Source organism: Stylophora pistillata, chromosome 11, assembly GCF_964205215.1.
Source record: "Stylophora pistillata chromosome 11, jaStyPist1.2, whole genome shotgun sequence".
NCBI classification, from domain to species: Eukaryota; Metazoa; Cnidaria; class Anthozoa; order Scleractinia; family Pocilloporidae; genus Stylophora; species Stylophora pistillata.
The window spans coordinates 3,416,133-3,430,245 of record NC_142529.1 but is presented as its reverse complement, the minus strand read 5'-3'; the positions used below and the strand labels follow the sequence as shown (position 1 = coordinate 3,430,245).

Here is a 14,113-nt window from a genome sequence, read left to right as displayed (position 1 = left end):
ACCTTTTTTTTAACGAACTTTTCGTGGCCTGCCTCTTGTTTATTTTTGAACTTGGGCTCAAGATCCCGGCGGTAAAAAGTCTTTAGACACACCCTCAAGATTCTATATGAGCAATTACTTAATGATGGAGAGACGAAGGCGGTGGGTTAGTTGGAAAAATTTGCATCTTAACACTGATGTTGAGATGATAGAAAAAAGAGCAGCCTATACTTGCTATACCAATATTAAAATCTTCTTGAACGATTTCCTAGCTTTACTTTTCTTGAAAGCAAAGTCATATTTTGCAACACTTGAAATTCCACCTGCCGATATCCTTAACCCTTTGACCCTGGCTGGCATCTAATATCAACCCTGAATCACCCATTATGTCACTAGAATAAAGAAAATGACCACCAACTAGAGAAACTCTTGATTGTTCAACAAATTCTCCTTATGAGCACCATAAGGAGACATGTATAGAGAATATATATACTGATGTTATTGTGTAACATCTTGAATATCTCTTGTACCGTGTGCTCTTTTCGTTTTGCAATGTTAAATCTGATACACATAGTTAATTCAACCAGTACACCCACAGGGTAACACTACTGTACCGGTATCGTTTTTCTCTTCAGATCGTTGTAACATGCCTCTTGGTGTTGCGGACCGTCGTATCGCAAACCCTCTAATCACTGCATCATCCTACCACAGTTTTTACTGTGGACCGTGGAATGCTCGTCTGCACCAGAGACGAGCGGGTAGAATGGGAGGATCATGGTGTACTCGAAAGAATGATCTCAGACAATGGCTACAAGTAAGTGGGTGACAATGTGATCCTTACAAGGTAAAGGTAATACTCTATGTCCTTGCGGTAGCTTGTGGTCGGACGGAACACCAAAAAATAAAGTAATGTCGAGATTCTTCGGAACGGCTTTCAAACATATACTAATCTCGAGATACTTCGGATCACTTGTCATCGCGACTGTTGTCTTATATCCAAAATGCGTCTTCCTAACAGGTTGATTTTGAGGCAGTAACGAGGGTAACAGGGATTGCCACTCAAGGCCGATTTGACGCTGAACAGTGGGTCAAAACTTACAGAATATCATACAGCCGTGACGGTTCCTCTTACAGATATTACACAGAAAGAAGAGTTGTCAAGGTATCTTGCGCTTTTTGGGGAAGTTCTCCAGAAATAACATAATTATTTTTTGTCCGGGTTTCATCTTTGCTTTTAGTTCTGTATCTTATATTCTGGTTTTCTTTATTTCTTCCTTTTTTTTCTTTGTTCGGAGTTGTTATTTGTTTTACTACTCTTTGCTGTCTTTTAGCCTGGTTTTCTTTGGTTAATGTGCATGGAAAAAGTTTTCTATTTCCTTGTTTTTTTCTGTGTTGAATTTTCACATTTCTCTGTCTGTTTCTTTGCAAAAATGTCAATTTTTTATTTTATTTTTAATTTATTTGCGCCCTTTTCATCTGTTAAACGATTGAATCCTTCGCGAATTTGTTTTAGTTGTTCCGAGGGAATTATGACCGTTACATCGTGGTAAAACACACCTTAAACCGACCAATCACTGCTCGATATATGCGAGTTCACCCCAGAGCGTATCATAAATGGATGTCCATGAGATTGGAGTTCTATGGCTGCATCATCGGTCAGTAATTTTTTAATTTTTGCATGAATTTTTTCCACAAATGTAGCTTGTTATAAGCATTTTTTAAGCTGAAATTAATACACTTTATAGTCTCCTCTCCCTTTCCTCGCCGTTTAGAGATTAGAGATTGACGTGGTCCAGGTCTATGCCGTCTCGAAGATCCACGTCGGACTTTTTTAAATGGATATTGATGATGTTAACATTTGTAATACTAAAACATGTGTAACGCCAACTTCAGATATGACAGAGTGGTAGTGGTTCTTGTATTACGAGGTGGCTCAATTTAACCTTTGGAGCGGTGCTCACTGAAACGCAATAGCCCAAGGTCCTTTGCAGATGCGAGTTGTACAAAAATGCGTCTTCCAGAATGTAACCAAAGCTTGTTTACCTACAGGTCCACAATGCAATCGGCCAATAGGAATGGAAAACCGCCGCATACGCAACCAGCAGATCAGCGCTTCTTCAGAGTGGGACGTAAACCACGGTGCACGTCTGGCCAGGCTCAATCAGAAGCGCACAGGGCGAACCATGGGGGCGTGGTCAGCACGTGTGAATAACGTTCATCAGTTTCTACAGATTGATCTACGGGTACCAATGAAGGTGACAAGTGTCGCGACTCAGGGAAGAAGTGATGCCAATCAGTGGGTGACTAAATATATGCTGTCGTTCAGTCTTGATGGAGCACATTTCGCACTATATTGGTCGCAAGGAAGAGCATGGGTATGTTGTTGATTTATGGATTCTCTCTTCTATTGTTTCATATATTCAGTCATTCATTCTTTTATCCATTCATTCAATCATTCATTCATTCATTTTTTATTAATTCATTCCTTTTTCATTTATTCATTTATTCATTCATTCATTGATTCACTCATTCATCCATACATACATCCCTTAATTTTCCCTGTCGAGTACTAACGTTTTTTTTAGTGACTAACTTCGTCCTCCACTACCAACAACTTGGCTAGAGCTACATTGTAAAATTGAAGCCTTAATGAACTATTACTGAGTAAGATCAAAATAGATCGGTTTTGCAACTACACAGATTTTGAAAACTGAAGTTTCATAAATGTCGGAAGAAAGCATTTGTTTTTAATTTTGTGGATTTTCTGCTCAATCTCTCTAATTAACTCCTTGTCAATCAGTAAGAAATGTGTATTTTCTTTTATGTCATATTTCTTAGTACTTTAGTGGAAACCGCGATAGAAACACCATCAAGCAGCACAGACTGTTCCCAGTCGCTCGCGCCAGGTTCATACGATTCCTACCCAAAGGATGGTATAGACACATCTCTATGAGAGTTGAAGTCAATGGCTGTCCAGCTGGTAAGTGCTGCCCATTTTACTTATGTTTGTTTGTTTCTTTATTTGACTGTGCGCCTGTTAAAGGTGGTGGTGGTCTGACATATTGTTTACGAAAATTCAACCGCTCATTTGTCTTTTTTTTTGTTGTGAAGTCTTGTTCAATTTATTTTCATTTATTTGATTTGTGCCCTTAAAAAAAAAGAAGAAATTAAAAAATTGAAAAAACATTTTGTGCTCTGGATATAGTTATCAAAAATAAAATGGATTAATTGAATTGGTTACTTTGCCTTAGTACACTTCTCAGGCACATGCGAATTCTAAGGCTTGGAACCAAACTTGTGGTTGGGAATTTTCTTCCGTAACATGATTAATGGCAAGTCAAAGTGAACTTTATGGTCCCCAATGTCATTGAAATGCACAGTAATAATGAAATATTTTTGGTATAACTATCTTAATGTTGCTACCAAGCGTTCTTTATACAGTATCACTTGCTTAATTACGATCCTTTTCTCCTCTACTTGCCGCCTTTTCAGGACGCTGCGCTCTTCCCCTTGGTTTGGAAGACAAACGTATATTGGACGGTGCACTTAGCGCTTCAACATATTACAATCACCACTTGGCTCCTTGGCTGGGACGACTCAATTCTATCCGTTCTTGGAGTTCACGTGTGAATAACGCTCGGCAGTTTCTGCAGATAAACCTTGGAAATATTGGACGTGTTACAGGAATCGCAACACAGGGCAGACGGGACGCGCATCAATGGGTGACTCGTTATGTGTTGTCGTATGGAGATGGAACCAAGTTTGTGGCTTATAGGGAAAGGAGTAAAGTCAGGGTAAGTTGTGTTAAAGGGTCACTTTGAAGCATTGTCCCTCTTTGATTATGTGTTCATGTGCGAGAAAACGGGCTCGTCCTGTATTCACGATCCTGGTTTTGTAGCCGAGAATTTGGCAACCGTGTTCAAAAATTTCCCATGCGATCTATCCCGCCTGGATTGTCAGGATGAAACAGAGCTTACACTTCCCATCTGAAAGTAACTCCACTGAAAGATTAGCTCTATCAAGCGAGCTGAAATTTTTCCGGGTTACCTGGCTACCATTATGAAGGGGCAGTATTCAGTGTATTCTAACTTCGTCGTTTTTCTCTCCATCTTATAGATGTTCCGTGGAAACTCAGATAGAAATTCAGTTGTACTCTACACATTACTCAGACCATTTAAAGCGCAATTTGTCCGTTTCCATCCTAAATCGTGGAGAAGTCACATATCAATGAGAGCTGAGGTCTACGGATGCCTTAAGGGTACAAATTATTTATAACCGTAAATAATCAGTTGAATATTTTAACAAGGGATGATCAGGCTAAAGGAGTGAGTCACTAGCATAGAACCTATGCTTCATTGGGTAACTTCTTTGACGTTATTCCTAGATTAATACTTTTTACAAAGATCCTTTGAGGATTTAAAAGTAACCAATCTTCTTTCTTTCATGTAAACGCGTCTTGTGTTAGGAATAGGTGTTTGACTTACAAGTTTGCTTTGAGTAAACTGTCTGACTCAGTATAATGTTTTCGCTAAGAGAGTGTCTGACTAGAGAATTTGCTGTCTCATGGAAGTTTGAGACTGAAATAAGACCCAACTTCTTAGCCTACCCAGCGATCGAGCTGTCCCACACGAAAATGTGTCAGCTCTTTGATGGTTATGTTAATAGAGAGATAACTGGCATCTTCCTTTGTGTTCCAGAGTTGACAAGATTGTGCAGCTTCCCTCTTGGCGTGCAAAGCGGCCGCATCAAGAATGGTCAGATGACCTCATCGTCTATATGGAACCGTTACCACGCACCATTCCTTGGAAGACTCAAACGCGTGCGCACTGGTCGTTACATGGGAGGCTGGGCCGCTAGACACAATAACCATAACCAGTGGATACAGGTTGATCTCGGTCGCCTCTTTAAGATTACTATGATATCGACACAAGGAAGGAAAATTGTGAAGCAGTGGGTGACACGATATACAGTCTCATACAGTTTGGATGCCGTTCACTACGTATCTTACAAACAGAGGGATCGACTGAAGGTATACATGCGTCTTTCTGTTAAATATCTATTTTTTTATCTCGTTACTTTCGTCTCATGACATGGCTTTCTAAGTTGGTATGGTTTGACCTTGGCCACTCTGAAGAAGAAGACACGAAATAGATGTCAGAATTAAAAATAAGGGCGTGTGGTTTCATTGTATTTTGAAAGAACCCAATTGGTTAAAAAGGATGTGATACTATGGGGAGCAGAAAATAAACAATTTGCCCTAGGATGAGTTTCGATATCTTCTAGAGGGCAATATGACATTCACAAGGGGCTGGTTATTGAAAACGCAGTTACCCCTTGTTCAGAATTGAAAGTCAAACATGATTTTAACGTCGCTCTTGAAGGCATTAATAGACTATTCTTTCATAATTGTTTTCCCCATACAGTACTTTGTAGGAAACTACGATGGAGAATCGATTGTTACACGCACACTGATCCCACCTATAGTGGCGCGTTACGTCCGTATTCACCCCCGTGGCTGGTACAGGCATATCTCCATGAGACTTGAGCTGCATGGTTGTACTCCAGGTGAGAAACACTGCGCATATAAACCAAAACATAGCTGAAGCAACTGACTTCGTTTTACTATCGGATACATAAATATAGTTTGGAGGAATCGTAGGAAATCTTCCGGTCAAATTGTCTTTTTAGCAGTACTAATCAAACACTTTCTCCTTTCCAGAGCGCTGTGATATTCCACTAGGCTCAGAAGACGGTCGCTTACCTGATGTATCTTTCACTGCATCCTCTATCTACAACTCTCATTATGCTGCCTACCAAGGTAGACTGAATGCCATGCGCAGTGGCTCAAGATACGGCTCATGGATAGCACGTTACAATAACAGGCGTCAGTGGTTCCAGATTGACCTCGGAAACCGAGCGATTGTCATTAAGATAGGAATCCAAGGAAGATACGACGCTAATCAGTGGGTGAAGAGCTTTACAGTTTCCTATGGAATGAATGGATTCCGCTTTAGGTTCTACAAGGAAGGAGGGCGAACAAGGGTATGTGAATCTCACTGTAGAGGGGTTCGAGAATAGTTCCTTGGCAGATTGTGCCTCTCGTAAAGTTTTCAACCGATCTCGTTGTTCTCATTAATCTTAACGATATCTAACTTAAATAGAATTTATTGTTTGCAAAAGCGAGCTGTGCGGGCTATCAAAAACTCAGACTATCGAGACCACTCTGCCCCTTTATTCTCCAAACTAGGAATTTTAGATATTTTCCAAGTCAGTACGTTTGAAATCGCCAAATTTATGTTTTATTTCAAAAATAACTTATTGCCCCATTGCTTCTCGATCTTTTTGTAAGGAATAGCCAATTTCACAACTATGGTACCAGAACAGCCAGTAATTATCGAACGCATTCATGCCGTACAAATGTCAAGCAATTTACAATTCTCTACTAAGGTCCTAAAATTTGGAACTCTCTCCCTATTTCAGTCACTCGTTCGTCAAACTTTCTCAGCTTTAAAACGAAATTGCAAGAGTTTTTACTTAAATAATCACTGAATTGGCCAAGCCGCACATTCGCTGCACTTTTTCTTTACTTAATTTATTATTGTAAGTGAGGTGGCTCTCCCACAAGCCTGGTGGCTTCTTGGGTCTCCTCGCCTTTTAACTGTTATCGCTGTAATTAAATATTTTTTATTGTTAAAATAAGGCAAATAAAGATGATGATGATGAACGATGAGGTTCATGTATTTTAGGCATGAGTTCCGAGTCTCAAAGTTTCGCACTTTTCAAAGTTAGTCGTATTTGTTCTTATAACCGAGAGTGTCGGTAAAAATGTAGCTAACGTTGGTTGGAGTTATTGTTGTGAGCGACGAAAGTCTGTGTACGGGGTCTTGTGTTGATGAACGCGCGGGCAATAATCTGGGTAACACTAATAACACTAAAAGGTTGTGTACCTAAAATTGTCTTTTACTGTGGCGAAAGGACACTTGCCCACTTTCCATACATTTAGACTATTTCAATTTTCCTTCTTTAATGCTCATAACCATTTTGTTTTCTCGATTTAAACAGGTCTTTCAAGGAAATTCCGAGAGACAAATTGTCGTTATAAACCGTTTCCGGTCACCGATCCGTGCTCGCTTTATGAGAATGTATCCGCAGACTTGGCATGGCCACATATCGATGAGGCTTGAGCTTTACGGCTGTAGTAGAGGTAAGAAATTTCAAGTCGTCAGCCGAATTTACATCTGCAAGGATCGCACATTGTCTTCGTAATTGTACTTTTAAAAGAGTTTGATAGATTAGTAAGAGGTACCTTTTACGGTTTGTTCGTCAGGTGTCTGCGTCAATTCATTCAAACTGGTAGATTTTGTCATTATTGAGATTTTCTCCGAAATTCTCCTTTCAATATACAAAATGTCTCTTTTAAGACTAAGGAACTTGTCAGCATATATTTCCCGAGGGAATATTCCTATATTCGAAAAAATCATTTTACGCGAACTTTTTGTTTGTTGGGGTTTGTCGAATCTTCTTTATTCATGTTCTTGGAAATGCTGTTTTTTCCAGGTCATATGTGTAATCGACCGCTTGGCATGATGACCGGAGCAATTAAAAATTCGGCTATTACAGCATCATCCATGTGGGATAAATACCATGGACCATTTTTGGCCAGACTTAATGCACGACGCATGGGCAGATACCAGAGCGCTTGGTCAGCCAGGTGATTTAACAAGACTTTTAAAATGTTTTATCAATGATGATTAAGGAAGGGTTTACACCGTGCATAGTGTCATTGACTTTTGTGCGCATGAGATATGAGACTTTGATCTTTGCAAGTGTTCAAAAAGGCTAACTCACGCATTTGGCACTAAAAAATATACATTTTGCTATTGTATAATGCTAGAACTATGTTTTCACGGTTAGTGTGTTTGATATTTTAAGCTAATAACATTTTGTGGTCTAAGTGACCTTGAAAAACATTCACACAGGGAAAAAATAGTTTACTCCTTCACTAATGAAGTTCAGTTTCATTTATATCTGTTTGAAACAATCAACAAAGTTTGTCTTTTTTTTATTCCAAGGCATAACAATCGTCACCAGTATCTACAGGTAGACCTGGGCAGAATATCAAAGATTATACGTGTGGGAACACAAGGACGAGCTGCAGTGAATCAGTGGGTGACAGTTTACTACTTGTCATCTAGTGTAGATGGTGTGCACTTTGCTAGATACAGAAAGAACTCTGTTGATAAGGTGAGAATCAAAGTGACCTGCAAGTGTGTCTAGAGTGAAACTCAGCCACGTAAAGTAAGAAAGTAAGCCTCAGATGAAAAACTGAACGTCGATATTCATGGAAGAAAATTATGGGTCACCTATTTTGTAAGTATATGGTGTAAAAAGTATCCCTCTCCCCCCCCCCCCCCCCAGGCACATTAAGACTATATCGCATTTTTATCAGAGAAGTTAACAGAATTTCGAACCTTAGAATATAGCCTCACCTTTCACCTCTCAAGATCTGATTGTTAATTCTCCCCTCTAGCTGCTACACATTTCCAGGAATTAGTTACGAGAATTTTGGAGTTAGATTAAGATAGACACTTCGACCCGTTAAGTTTGAGTATTCTCAGCATGTGGTTGCTGGATAATGTATGGATATTATAGGAAGAAGTTACATGTTGATCACTACTGGAAGTTAAAGGGTTCAGAGATTAAAAATTATTTGTAATTATAAGGGTAGGAGGTGAAAAACCAATTTTTTCCCTGCACTGGTTCATTTGTGAGATAGTGGCTCTTTTATCTTTCCGTGTTTTGCCGGTTACACTAAGTGAGAACCTATTTTGTCCTCAGCAATTTCGTCTGTTCTATTTTAGAAGCTGTATTGCACTTATATGTTTTGCACATTATACCGACATCTTACTTCTTTTTTTAGTATTTCCGCGGTAACCGTGACAGAAATTCAATAGTGTACAACTCGATTATCCCGTCTATCCGGGCTCGCTTCCTTCGAATCCATCCCTGGTCATGGCATGGCCATATCTCCATGCGGGTCGAGCTGTTTGGCTGTGCTCTAGGTAATGTTAAATGTAAACACTTTGTAAATGGAAATAAATTTAACTTAAGACGCCTGTGTATTGATAAGTTATATACATTGTTACAATAACTGGAATCTCCTCGAGTTCTTGGTAAAGATTATTTCAAAGAAAAGTATAGAGGAACTGTCACAAACACACACTACGAATGATTGATGATTAGATATTTTTGTAATGGTGGTTCACAGAAAAAAATTCCGCGCGTAACCTTTTCCGGCCTACACTGGTGTTAGGAGAATCTTTGTTTTCTCTGCATCAGGTGACTAACCTGAAGCAAGAAATGCTTCAAGGTCTTACAGCTGTGGCCATGATACTCCCGCATAAGTGGAGCAAGGAAATTCACACTGACAATCCATTTCTGTTATACAGGTGCTTGTGGTGCTGCACTCGGTTTTGAGGATGGCCGTATTCCAAAGTATGCTATGACAGCCTCTTCAATGTGGGATTGGCGGCATGGTCCTTATAGAGCGCGTTTGAATCTTTTGAACCGTGGAGGCACTGGAGCCTGGTCGTCGCGTTATAACAATGTATTCCAGTGGATACAGATTGACCTTGGTGAGGTGTCAAAGGTTGTTGCTGTGGCAACGCAAGGTCGATACGATGCCAACCAGTGGGTGAAGAAATACGAGATAAGCTACGGCTTGTATGGAAGCAAGTTTAAGTTCTACACTATTAACAGAAAAGTTGTGGTAGGAACTGCTTTACTCTTCCTCCTTGTATATTCCAAATTATCTATACCAGTATCTAGATTTAATTGATTGAAATCTGATGACATTATTTTTTTGTAATTTCTCACAGATGTTCGCCGGTAACAGTGACAGGAACACTGTAGTCTTTAACAGGCTCTACCCCAGTTTCCACGCTCGGTTTGTCCGATTTTATCCCAAGCAGTGGCACAGTCATATCTCCATGAGAGCGGAGCTTTATGGGTGCAATAGAGGTAAGCAAATAAAGCTCAACTTTCCTTTTTGAAGTAAGAATATTGTTTCAATCGAGGAATAGGGCTGATTAAGAAAAGAAAAATCTTTTGAAAGTTCTCATCCATCGCCACTGAACTGTTGTTTACATCAAGCAACAAAAATATCAAAGTAAGAAACACTCGCTACTTACCTAAAGAAGTCAGAACTTTCTTGCTGAAACTGTATGTCCAAAGCACTTTATCAAATCGTTCTCTTCTTAACTTCTTTTTTCTATTTTAATCAGTTTTTGTTGTTTTTTGATAGGCATGCTCCGCATGTGCTTCCAGCCATTGGGAATGCAGAACGGTAAGATACCAAACAGCGCTATCAGAGCCTCGTCGCAATGGGACAAGAACCACAATCCAACTCGGGCGCGGCTCAACATAAAGTAAGTCAACTGGCGAGACTGTATGAGGAGATTACTCCGTGCAGTCTCTTTTTCTCGTGTGGTATTGCGAACATGAAGGGGATAAAGCTAGGTCCAGACGACGAAAAGAATTGGTTTTTTGTTTTGTACCAACCTCTTTTCGACAAACATTCTCACTCCATGTCGAGATAAAACCAGGCCCTTTTAGCACAACAGGGCAGGTTATCAAAAAAAAAATTGTCGCTGTAAATGACTCGTCTAAGACACTTCCAAAGGAAATTGCTCAAGGGTCTGAATCAAACGTGTTATATTTTACAGGAAAGTAGGTCATCTGGTGGGTGCATGGTGTGCAAGACATAACAATCATCAGCAGTTCTTACAAATCAATCTTGGAGGACCAACCAGGATAACTAAGGTCGCCACTCAGGGTCGATATGATGCAAACCAGTTTGTCAGGAACTACTATCTGTACTACAGTCAAAACGGAAGGACTTTCCTACCCATTAAGGATGGAGCCAAGATTAAGGTTTGTAAAACAAATTTCTATTGATGTAAAATACGATAGATCCACTCTTGGGAAACTCTCTATTCAGAGAACATTACCATCCAAGGGACTCAAACCTTAATCCCAACGAAAGACATGTTCCTATTACCTTTGTATCTATGGCCTCATTAAAGGGACACCTTGACGCGGGGGACACTTTCTGCGTCCCAACAGTGCCCTCGTAATGGAGGTTCCACTCTATCTGTCACCTTTACTGAAGGGACACCTCTTTTCAAGGGTCACATTTTATATTCCCGAGGGTGCCCCCTTGAACGGAGGTCCGGCTGTGCAAAAGATTGAATCTTAAGTTTTATCCTGATGTAACATTAATTTCTCTGTAATGTTTTTAAGGGAAGTCATCATAAAGGTGGGGGGGGGGGGGGGTAATTTCCATCGTATCCTGGGAGTTTTACAAACAGATGACTCACAGAAGCTTTTTATGTGTTCTATTTCAGCTATTCCGTGGCAACTTTGACCGGTTTTCCATAGTGGAGCAGCCCATTGACCCACCAAAGAACGGACGGTATGTGCGGTTCAACCCCAGGTCTTGGCACGGTCATATATCTATGAGGGTTGAAGTGTGCGGCTGTCGCGCAGGTAAGGTTTGAATTTATTAAAAGTGCAGTTTTTGGTACATCTGCGTCTAAATACACTAACAGCTATGATCTGTGTTATTCAGTGGAAAACAAAACTCTTAAAGTAGATTTGAAATATGTTCAGCGAAACCCCTTAGTGGGCTTTCATTTGTTCTAAGGCTCTGCAACATTATGAAGTCGATTTCGGTTCTTCAAATTTATTGACCTCCGTAACTGGCCAGGAAATGAGCGAAATAAATGATTGGAATTATTGAATGGCCCGTCATGCCAAGAATGACTGACTGACTGACTTACTGAATGACTAACTGACTGATTGACTGATTGATTGGTTGACTGATTGACAGATTGTCTGAATAACTGACTGACTGAATGAGTGTTTATCTATCTTATTCATTGACTAACTCACTCATTCGCTGACTGAAACACTGGTGGACTCACTAACTCACCGACTCATTGACAGATTGACTGGCTTGACGTATTACTGGCTGGCTGGCTGGATGATTGTTTGATTGATTGATTGTTTCTTGTTTGTTAATTTAATTACTTATTGGTTGATCTTTTTGTGGCAGATTATCCGGAGATTTCCCATCCAGTCGTCCGTGCTGTCACCAAGCCTGGCCGCGGCTGTGCGAAGATCGCACTTCGATGCTACTTCAACGCCAGGGGACGAAGAAACAGCCGAATCATAGCTCGTGTACACTGGATTGTGAACAAGAAAGTTACCAAGGCAGAAACTGTTCGAGGAAACTATGCTGAACTCTTGGAAAACACTTATGGATTCAAAGCTGGAACAACGGTTTGTAGAAAGAAATCGTCCTTTGTCAAGTTACCTAGACAATTATTTGGTTTGTTGCTTGATCAATTAATCTTGAGTTATAACAATTATTTTGTCGATAAAAAAATCGTATGACAAAATCTGAGGAACAAACTTGTAAGCAGCAAAACTTGAACTCTTAGAGAAGAGCTGGTAATTGGAAGTCTCATGGGTCAAGTTATTCATTATTTTAAAGTGAGTCGTACCTAACGAGACAGCGTTCACAAACATGGTATACAAAAGTCTTCTTAGTATGCAACGTTATCAAACTCACAAACATGAAAATTATATGAGAATCATATAAACTGGAGACAACACAAATCAAAACGAAGACCTTGCGGGACAATTTAATATTGTTGTTAGATACAATAATGGTTACACCTGAAAATGAAGGTTGAAGGTTTTCCGACTATAGCGTACGCCTTTTGATTGCCTTGTACTGCGCAACTGTCCCAATATTTTTTTTGATATGCGAAGAAGAGATCGAAACTTTGTGTTAAATACTCACAGGTTTCCTGTAAAGTAAAGGCACGGTATTCCAGCGGAAAGGATTGGACAATGGCCCAATTGAGTAAAGCACTTTTCACAGGCATCAAGGTAAAATTTCACGCCCTCTGCACTCAAGCAGACAAGTGATGAGAATAAAGAAAAATGTCTGAGATTAGCTGATCCATTACCAAATTCTCTTAACATCATACCAATGTATGGCATACAGGAAGGGGAATTACCAAGAAGATCTTGAGAGTAAAAGGTTAAGTGGCTAAAGATATATGCCAATTAATTTTAAAAGCTAGAAACTTAAGAGAGAGATGTTATTCGTTTGTCATGAAGGTGAGACAAAAGGAAAAATGTAAGTCATCTTCTAGGAAGAGAAAATAAGATCTTCGGATTTTCCAGGTTTAGTGTTCACTGTACTTCAGACTAACTCGTTGCAGAGCTAGACCCTTCCCTAGTCTGTAGAAAAAGGTCTAGCTTGAGCTAAGGTCAAGACGAAGTGTAAGATTTAGCTTGGTCTAAGGTTTAACTCGGTCTACGATCTAAGGTCTAGTTCACCTGAGGTCTCGACAAGTGTCTTGCATACTGCTTGAATCGACAGTGATGGAAACGTAGTGTGGGTGAATGTTCGACGACAGAGCCCAAAACTTACCACCTTTCTTAATCCAACAAGTAACTTTGTTAGCCAAAAAATTCTGAGACAATCTAAAACATTTAAATCGTTACAAAGGCAATTTTTCTCTCAAAGAGGGATGAGAATGTCGCGAATGTGGGACCCCCCCCTGATGAGGAATCGAGCCTCAGACCTCTTTCGCTCCGACACTGAGCAGCCATAGAGATTCTACGGTGAGCTAGGGTATCACTAAGTTCATACGCGACAATGCTATTAGCATTCAATTTCTTTTTCTGATTTCTCTCTTTTGATGATTTCTTTTTTCAGGTCAATCCTAAAGCGCTAACAATGACAGACAGCTCAGGCTGGAAATTAATCAGACTTCGTAGCTTGGTACCAATCAGATGCCGGGGTCGTAGAAGTTGCTCTGTGATCATCAAATTCCAGTCTCATACAAGATTTGTGACGGACAGATGTAAAATGACTCTGACTGAGAGAAACAGGAAGAATTATGGATTTTATCTCAAACCTGTGAGAGATTTCAGAAAACTCAAGAGAAGTAACATCCGAGCTTACTTTAGTCCCATTAGGTCCACTCCTGGACTCTGTGGATTCTGGAAGGGTTATACTCCCCCTCCCATCAAGGTACGCATTGAATTAATGATT

At 40.0% G+C, this 14,113-nt stretch overlaps 1 protein-coding gene across 1 annotated transcript in view; it reads left to right on the top strand.

Annotated features, from left to right (window-relative positions):
- The window catches only part of LOC111323084 (uncharacterized), a 75,401-nt gene that overhangs the window by 28,830 nt on the left and 32,458 nt on the right, over positions 1-14,113 (top strand). Inside the window, exons 41-62 of the mRNA XM_088738291.1 lie at positions 615-793; positions 998-1,141; positions 1,493-1,634; positions 2,029-2,354; positions 2,818-2,959; positions 3,472-3,773; positions 4,096-4,237; positions 4,677-5,008; positions 5,403-5,544; positions 5,699-6,021; positions 7,042-7,183; positions 7,537-7,690; positions 8,052-8,223; positions 8,900-9,041; positions 9,429-9,748; positions 9,858-9,999; positions 10,283-10,406; positions 10,704-10,911; positions 11,385-11,526; positions 12,095-12,321; positions 12,850-12,936; positions 13,775-14,092. Of these exons, the coding sequence (XP_088594417.1) occupies positions 615-793; positions 998-1,141; positions 1,493-1,634; positions 2,029-2,354; positions 2,818-2,959; positions 3,472-3,773; positions 4,096-4,237; positions 4,677-5,008; positions 5,403-5,544; positions 5,699-6,021; positions 7,042-7,183; positions 7,537-7,690; positions 8,052-8,223; positions 8,900-9,041; positions 9,429-9,748; positions 9,858-9,999; positions 10,283-10,406; positions 10,704-10,911; positions 11,385-11,526; positions 12,095-12,321; positions 12,850-12,936; positions 13,775-14,092 (4,352 nt within the window). The remainder of the gene's footprint in view (positions 1-614; positions 794-997; positions 1,142-1,492; positions 1,635-2,028; positions 2,355-2,817; positions 2,960-3,471; positions 3,774-4,095; positions 4,238-4,676; positions 5,009-5,402; positions 5,545-5,698; positions 6,022-7,041; positions 7,184-7,536; positions 7,691-8,051; positions 8,224-8,899; positions 9,042-9,428; positions 9,749-9,857; positions 10,000-10,282; positions 10,407-10,703; positions 10,912-11,384; positions 11,527-12,094; positions 12,322-12,849; positions 12,937-13,774; positions 14,093-14,113) is intronic.